General features: G+C 42.3%; 1 protein-coding gene across 1 annotated transcript; it reads left to right on the plus strand.

Annotated features, from left to right (window-relative positions):
• Nucleotides 1-2,746: 2,746 nt before the first annotated feature.
• Nucleotides 2,747-8,163, plus strand: lman2la (lectin, mannose-binding 2-like a; the record flags this gene model as incomplete). Its single annotated transcript, XM_079734607.1, has 9 exons — nt 2,747-2,948; nt 3,573-3,691; nt 3,784-3,901; nt 3,989-4,071; nt 4,409-4,441; nt 4,584-4,745; nt 5,338-5,452; nt 6,500-6,622; nt 7,060-8,163. The coding sequence occupies 9 exons, from the start codon at nt 2,747-2,749 to the stop codon at nt 7,200-7,202; spliced, it is 1,098 nt and encodes a 365-aa protein (XP_079590733.1). The 3' UTR covers nt 7,203-8,163.
• Between the last annotated feature and the right edge of the window lie 1,165 nt (nt 8,164-9,328).

Genomic DNA, 9,328 nt, shown 5'->3' on the forward strand with positions numbered 1-9,328 from the left:
ACCTGACTTCACAGTTTTTTGGCGACACATTGCACGGATTGCAAGTCGGTCCCCATATTGTTTTATTTACTCTCTTAGCTCCTCATCGGTCATAACACATATGACTTCAATGTCAATCTGAAAGGGAAACGTATAAAACCATGAACAGGTAGCCCAGAAGAGACGGTTGATTTCCGACACGTAACAAAACTCTAAACACGAAATATGTTTCGTGTTTATTAATCCATTCATTCAAATGTAAAAAATTATCGGTGAAAGACGCACACGCAATGTTGCTAGACCGCATCCATAGTTGTGCGTCATTCACTGAAGCCTACACTAACAAGAAGAATTTGTATATTTATACATTTTGGATGAATGATGTTAAAACGAGTCAAAAGTATGTTAGCCTATTGTTTTTCAGGGTCAGAATTTGTGCTAGCACCAGAAAACTAGCAATATACCTACTCTATCGCCTACATAGCCTATTACTTTTGCTTACTTTATGTGAGAGAGTCAACATGTATCTTCACCTTATCATCCCTTAGCCTGTTGATTACCCGGTCAGGTATATCTCTTGATTTCATGAAAGAATATAAATCCGCTGCTGCTGCCATCTGACCTACCAGATGGATTTACCATGCGACTGGGCTACGATACTTTCTCGTGCGCACGACATACTTTCTCGTGCGCACGAGTTACTTTCTCGTGTGCACGAGATACTTTCTCGTGCGCACGACATATTTTCTCGTGCGCACAAGATATTTTCTCGTGAGCACCAGATACTTTCTCGTGCTCACGAGAAACGTTAAAAAAAAAAAAAAATCCCATGTCCCTTTACGGGTTCCGTAAAAATCAACCCCAAAAAAATGAAAAAAAGAATCACGTTCCCAGCGCCCCCCTAGGTTGTGCGAACGCCCCCCAGGGCGCGGTACCGCCCCCGCTGAGAAACCATGCTTTAATTGCTACAGCAGGGAGCACCGTTAGAGAGTGGAACCATACTGCCAATCTATAGTAAAATAATATGTAATGCAATGGTTCAATCTGTGAGTGGTTTCTGACCGAACTGCAGTACCACACTACTAACCCTTCTACTCCAAATGCGATGTCAACAGCATCTTTCTCTTTGAATGCTTTGCTGGGCAGAAGGTTTTTCGCAGGGCTGCTGAGTATCGGACATTTTGAAAGATGTCCACTCAGTTGTGAGTTGTTTGTGATTCTGCACAGGTTAAATTGTGCATTCTTCTACCTTGTACATTATTTTGCTTATTTAAATAGCTTGAGATGACATGCGTGACAAAATGTACCTTTTTGAAAGCATATCATCAAAGCTCTGCAAATGTAATGTCCATTATAATTTGCCTCAGATTATGCCAGTGGCCACATTGCCTCCTTATGTCTCCTATGACAGACCAACCATCCTAGAACCACTGGGCCCAGTACCTTCAGAGAACGTGAAGCCACCGCTCCAACACAGATGTCACCCTTGTTTTACTTAAAGGGTAATTCCGGTGTAAAATGGATTTGGGATATGTTTTGTATGATAACGAGTTGAAACGTTCGTTTTGGAGCACAAAAAACGTATATAGACGCTTACTTCAGTTGGCTGTTTATAGCCGATTCTATCAAAACACTATAAACTTAGAACGATGGGGGCACTGGTTAAGGTAAAAACTAAATCGCTATTTTAAACCACTTAAAAGGCTAAAAGTAGCCCGACACGTCTTTGGTAGTATAATAAGGGTCTTAACATATAAAACGAGGCATTGAGAACTTTGTAAGTGTACAGATTGTTTATTAACAAATACATTTTATACACACAATACCATCAGTAGATCACCCGTCGACGCCATTTTGTTTTTAAGACTCGATAGGTAGATTGACGAACACAGAGATTGTGACATCCGTCAGCAACACGCAAGCTCTGTGTTCGCCAATCTACTTATCGAGTCTTAAAAACAAAATGGCGTCGACGGGTGCTCTACTAACGGTATTGCGTGTATAAAATGTCATTTTTAATAAACAATCTGTACACTTACAAAGTTCTCAATGCCTCGTTTTATATGTTAAGACCCTTATTATACTACCAAAGAAGTGTCGGGCTACTTTTAGCCTTTTAAGTGGTTTAAAATAGCGATTAAGTTTTTACCATAACAAATGCCCCCATCGTTCCAAGTTTATAGCGTTTTGATAGAATCGGCTAAAAACAGCCAACTGAAGAAAGCGTCTACATACAGTTTTTGTGCTTCAAAACGAACGTTTCAACTCGTTATCATACAAAACATATCCAAAATCCATTTTACACCGGAATTACCCTTTAACCTTTATGATCAGTTGGTCCTTATACAAATAAAGGCATTAATGACAGTACCCCCTTTTGGTGGAGTCCATTACAAATAGACCTTCAAGCTGATTTGATTCCATTGTATGAAAGAAGAGATGAATAAGCATTATGGCTCAAAATGGGAATCAGACATAGCCACCATAATTAAGTAATGTGCTTCCAACAAAATTTATAATAACAGGACACTCACAAACGCACACACACACACACACACACACACACACACACACACACACACAGGTTTTTCATGAATATAATGAAACTGCAACTCTGGGAGAAACGAGCCAATGATAGTCGGCCATGTATCGCCACAAGCCAATAGGAAGGAGATCCCTCCTAGGGAAAGGATTCCGCCGCACAATGGCTGATACCAGCAAGCCAATAGGAAGGAGAGCTGGCCCAGTGGGAGGAGCCCGCCGCACCATGGCTGCTACCAGCAACCAGAATTTCTTGGGAAGGAAACTATCTTGGGTTTTGTACACACGATTTAATATGGATTTCAAATCATACTGGACGTTTATGTTCATTATCGTTGCTTTAAGCCAATCATTTGCCAACGACGACGATCATCATGAAATGGAAGAGTTCCTGAAGAGGGAATATTCGCTATCGAAGCCTTATCAAGGTATTTTAACAACATCGGGTCTCAATGTGTGAAGGCAATGAGGCTGGACCTTCGAGATTGTTACAAATGCTCGGGCATACCGATAATGACAGAATATTATTAATATATATAAATTAAACTATTATATATCTACCTTCATTGATCAAATACAACGTATTCCAGTTTCTTGTAAATAATACATTAAAACGTTTAGACCTATCTATCCATCTGTCTAGCTGTCTAGCTATTTACTTTAAAACGATTTGACTGTTGATCTATCTGTACATTGACACGTTTATATCTAGATCCAGGGGCGTAGGAATGAGTTTAACATTGGGGGGGACACATATCGGAAACCTGACAGATCCGGTATAATTTTTAGGTGGGACAAATGCGCCTGTCTCCGATATTGGAGGGGACACGTCCCCTCCGTCCCCCCGGTTCCTATGCCCTTGTCTAGATCTATCCACTATCTATATATCAATCCAGCTCTATACTTTAAAGCGGTTACACATCTATCTAATTCTATCTAATGTCCTTTATGCATAGCCTGTGACTGACTGAATAACAAAGTACTCCAGGGCCTGTGTGACAGTCCGTTCTGCGGATATCTTGGGCCCATGTTTCTGCTTTCCATGTGCCCAGGTGTTGGCTCCTCAGGCTCCTCCCACTGGGAGTTGATGGGTGATTCCATGGTTACCACAGAGCAGGTGCGCCTCACCCCAGACATGCAAAGCAGACAGGGGGCAGTGTGGAGCCGAATCGTAAGTACACCTGGGGAGTGTCCAAGACACCTCATTTCTGTACTTACTTAGAATTGGAGTCTCCTATTCACCCCATAAACTGTCTTATTTAGCCTTGCCATCTGAAAGACTGGGAAATGCAGGTGCATTTTAAAATCCATGGCCAAGGCAAGAAGAACCTGAATGGAGATGGGATGGCTATTTGGTACACCAAAGAACGGATGCAGAAAGGTAGACCTTTGTGTTGTTTGAGCTGCTGCTGTGACTTATACAGTACCAAATGTATTGCAAAGCAAATACATACTGCTCCTTCTCTAGGTCCTGTCTTTGGAAATAAAGATAACTTCACTGGCCTGGGTGTGTTTGTGGATACTTATCCAAACGAAGAGAAGCAGCTGGAGGTACATAGCAATAGGATGATGAACATTGGATTTATAAAACAGCCTGGTGAGATATTACTTACGGCTACTTAAGAATGGGGTTTCATCTCTTTCTATTGGCATGGAGTTTGAGTCAGAGCGGACTCAATTAGATAATATACCATTTCCGTGCGTTCAATTAACATTCTTATTAACGTTCTGCTCTTTTCTTGATGCTGGATTATTAAATAAATATCTGCCTAGTTCAGATATTTGATCCCAAGGAGATATTGTGAAAAGGCATCAATGTTCTCTCAGTGAGATGTAAAGGGTCCTCTCTTTGTGATTTCCTTTGTGCCCCTCACCTCCATGGAGACAGGCACAGAAGAAGAGATACAGTCCTCGCACACAGGTGATTTATTTTCCAATATATATATAACATGTTTACTGTATTCATATCAAAGCCCGATATATATATATATATATATATATATATATATATATAACCCTCCAAACTTCTTTCAAATGTATGACCCTTGAACTCTGACCCTAAGAGGATCTTTCCCTTCGTGCTGGCCATGGTCGGGAACGGCAGTGTGGGCTACGACCATGAGAGGGACGGTCGGCCCACTGAGCTGGGGGGCTGCAACGCCATGGTGCGGAACCTCAAACATGACACCTTCCTCTTCATCCGCTACATCCGCCGCAGACTCACGGTAAGAGATTGCAGTAAGAGATTGCAGTAAGAGGTCACAGTAAGGTATCACGGTAAGAGGTCACGGTAAGAGATCACGGTAAGAGGTCACGGTAAAAGGTCACACTAAGAGATCACGCTAAGAGGTCACGTGTCAGAGGCCAGTTGTAAAATGTGATCACAAATGTGATCACTCAAGCTCGTTGAGTAGCCATTTCATAATGTGATGTTCCTGTTGTGGCGTCCCAGGTGTGAGTGTCCACTGACTGGAAGGAGGTATAGTAGGGGGACTGGAGGTGAGCTCCCACTTGTGAAGTCAAAAAGGTTTTTGAGACACCCTGGGGTTAAAATCGGCTCCCTTTTTAAATGTAACACCTTCATAAGAAGTTTGAAATGGTAACTGATGACTTTTATGGTTTGATTTGGTTTTATTTGATAAAACTAACCGAAATATCTGCTCACAACCATAACCAAAATTAAACTCAACCAACAACAGAAATAACAACTAGGAAGTTCTCAAACTGGACAATTGAACAACATAAACAGCTGGAGTACTCGTGGTGGAACTGGTTGAAATGATCCATAGAGGTGTGTAACGCTCCTCTGATCCCCAGGTCATGATAGACATTGATGGGCAGCATGAGTGGAGGGACTGCCTGGATGTCCCGGGGGTCAAACTTCCTAAAGGCTACTACTTCGGAGCCTCATCTATCACCGGAGACCTCTCAGGTAAAAATAAAGACCCCCAGACCCTCAAAGGATAGGGGAAGGAACCTTGAAACTCATTTTTGTTTCCTTCAAATGTCCATAGGCAGTTTTTTAACATGTAGAGGGGAAAACCTCTTCAAAATATGTATTCTGCCCTAACACCTTTTCTTGAAGCCCGGCCCAGAAGCCCTGCTGCTTGTGCAGAAATATTCATGTGATTAATACGAAGCATATAGGGTTGCTGGTTGAGAAGCCTGGTGGCTCAGGGGTTAAAACAGTTAGTGAGTCTGGTAGGCCTTGCTCGAATGCTCCAATAACGTCTCTAGTGAACAGTCCATAGCCGTGTGTCTGAAGTTTCTAGTGAACATTCCATAGCCGGATGGCTGCAGTCACTAATGAACAGTCCATAGCCGGGTGGCTGACGTCTCTAGTGAACAGCCCGTAGCCGGGTGGCTGAAGTCTTTAGTGAACAGTCCATAGCCGGGTGGCTGAAGTCTCTAGTGAACAGTCAATAGCCAGCTGGCTGAAGTCTCTATTGAACAGTCCATAGCCGGGTGGCTGAAGTCTCTAGTGAACAGTCCAAAGCCGGGTGGCTGAAGTCTCTAGTAAATAGTCCATAGCCGGGTGGCTGAAGTCTCTAGCGAACAGTCCATAGGGGGTTGCTGAAGTCTCTAGTGAACAGTCCATAGGGGGTGGCTGAATTCTCTAGTGAACAGTCCATTTGGGGATGGCCGAAGTCTTTAATGATTTCCCATGCTTGGCTTGCACATCAATTCAAGTCACCCATTTGTTTTGATACATCCTGTTTCGGCAGACCTGTGGTGTCAACATGGGGACTTTGTCATTATGCTATTGATCACCTACCAAATGCCATTATAGGTAGGTAGTTAGACAGACAGACGGACAGACATTTGATTGTGTTACTTGGCTTCACACAACATATTAAACAACAGGCACTAAACACAACAGCATGTACTAAAACCAGTAGGATAAACAGTTGCATTAATAAAACCATTACTGGTTCAAGGCCCTTATGACACCCAGTGTATCAATGTGGTGTCTCGTCAGACAATCACGACGTGTTGTCACTGAAACTCTACCAACTGACGGTGTTGCGGAGTAAAAAGGAGGAGGAAGAAGAGGCGGAGGAGATCACCATACCCAGCGTGGACAACCTGGAGCAGATCCTGAGTAAGAAAACCCGACTTAAGAACTACTTGGAGAAATCAACTAAATGCAAACAGCATTTGCAGCATTGGCCTCCTTATAATAATGTCATCTTCCCTTTGGTCGTTGAGTCACTCTGGTGCTTCTGACGTCTGCTGTCTTCTTTGCTCTTTACGCTTTTTCTTTTTTCTCTTTACTATTTTGTGCATTGATGCATTGATCCAAAGCGAAGATCTGGGATATTTAGATTTGATTTTAAATGCCTCATCAATCAGCAGGTAGAAGGTGTTCGGACATCTTTCTCAAGGAGGCCTCCAGGTAGATTTTAGGCATTGGTGGTTCAAACCCCAAGCTTTTGGGCTTGTGTTCATCAGACTGCCCTACACCAATGTCCCCTAACGCTCTGGCCTTTCCTTCCCTCTCCGTCTCCCTCTCTCCCCTGGTCTCCCTCCTGTCCTCAGGGGGGGAGATGGAGGAAGGGATGAGCGGGGTGGCCATCTTCTTCACGGTGTTGTTCTGTATGCTGGGCTTCTTCATGCTGGTCGTGGTGGGCCTGGTGGTCTACAGCCACTGGAACGAGAACCGGCGCAAGCGCTTCTACTGAGATGAGGGTCAGACGACAGGGGCTTCTACTGAGAGGAGGCTCCACATGATGACAGGCGCTTCTGTTTGCTACTGTTCACCCAAGCGATAACCTGGACATTGCAAACTTGATGAGACTAAGATGTTTATTTTTTGCCCCGGTTGAAATATTTTAATATGTTTGCTATCCCAAGGACACACTCTGGATGACAGATGAGATTAAATGGTTGCAGCACAACGTTCAATAATCCCCCTTCAGGCATCATGTGTTAGTTATGTGTTAGTTACAGAATTGTGTAAGAGGCCTGAATACCCTCCGTTGTTTCATGTATGCACCATTTAGGCCTTACAATTTCTAATACTGGCCATAAAATTTATAGAATATTTATTTATGCAAGTTTATAAGAACCAGTATTTATTTCCATATGTTAACAGCTGTTTTTTTATTTTATTTCACTGATATTTGTTTGAGCAAATGCATAGAGAGAGGAATAGTGGAATAAGGGAGTATTGAGTTATAAATTCTTGAACATATGTACTTAGAGATGTTTCATGTATTGAGTGTGATCAGTGGTCGCCTTGTTGCAGACAACACGGAAACAGAATTGTGTTTTATGCTAAGTTGCTGGAGTTTTCATTTTATTTATTGTATTATTTATTTATTCAACCACAAGTGATCACAAGCACTGAAGTAAAACTTCAAATACCAGAACCACTATAACTTCTGATGAACCCCAAGCCCTGAGAGGTAACCTGTTCATTTTGAGGATGTCTGAGATTCGGTAATTGGTCTGGTTCGGACTGAAGCCCAATGCAGGGTAGGGTCCTTATCTTGTTAACACATTCAATATCCAAACTAACTTCATGACAATTACTTTATTACACAGTTCTACACTACACTTTTCTATATTTTTCCATGCATCTTATCTACTGTGGTTGAGTACACTGGATTCTGCCTTCGATGCATTGTGTGATTCAATGGATTCCTGGTTATTTATGCTATTATGCAATAAATACAGAAAAGCTTGGGTTCATGGAATTTAATCTTTGCGAATGGACTTGTCAAAACTAGGCATGAGCTGTCAGTCAAAGGTTTTGGCTGAACAGCCAAATTGGGTATTGTTGACCCAATATAACGGTCAACACTCAACCGAACAACCAAACAAGTTGACAAAAGCCCCTTTTGTCAACTGACAACCCCAATTCCCAGGATCCCCTGCGCGACCCTGGAGGAGTTGCCACAATACTGTACATTGCGGTACGGTAGCCTACTTTACAGTTCAGTAAATTCAGTTTAAGCAAAAATAAAACAAAAATACACTACTGTACTGTAAACACAGGAAAACAAGGCAATTGTGCGTGGGTGGGCTTATGGATCCTCGCATTGTGTGCCGAATCCATCCATGGATTGACGCTACCTCAATGTCTCCGCAGGCCGTTCCATTACCTGCAGAAGAGGCATGCGGGCATGTGGTTGGCGGTCATATACGCGCCATCTCCAAGCCGAAAAAGATTATTCTATAGGTTTTAGAAATGGCGAGTAAGGGCTTCAAATTGTTTATGGTTGGTGAACCAGTTCCGGACAAGAACAACCCGATGGAAACTAACATTATACGAGACAACAATGAACCTGGGCTGCTCTGATCTGTCCTGTACAGCTGCCTCATGAAGTGCATCTAGAAATGTGATGATATGTCGGGTATTGTAGGGACCTATTTTTGCATGATGGTGCAGTTAACCTCGAAGGCTTAAGGAGGCACACAATAAATTTCCACCGCGCTGACCCGGGACGTGCACAATTGCGCTTTGGCCTTTTTGTAGCTGACTGATTGTTGTTAGCTGTTGTTCAGTTTTGTAAGTAAGTGTTTTCAGGTGTGTATCTAAGTATTTTAATTATATCTAAATAATTTAATTAATTAATTACCCAATCTGTTTTGTGTTGTGAATAGATGTGTTTTCCCAATGATACGCTGAGATGAACTAAGTGTTTTATGTATGAAATTGTGTGTAGTGTGCAGGAGCAAGTGTGTTGCACAATTGCAGCTAAAGTGCAAAGCATCGCTTTTTTTAAGGTATGGTTACATTTGTTTAAGGTGTAGTAACACAAATTTCAAGTTGTGTTACTTTGGTCTAAGCATGTGTCTATAG

This window comes from Pollachius pollachius (assembly GCF_949987615.1).
Source record: "Pollachius pollachius genome assembly, chromosome: 4".
Lineage (NCBI taxonomy): Eukaryota > Metazoa > Chordata > Actinopteri > Gadiformes > Gadidae > Pollachius > Pollachius pollachius.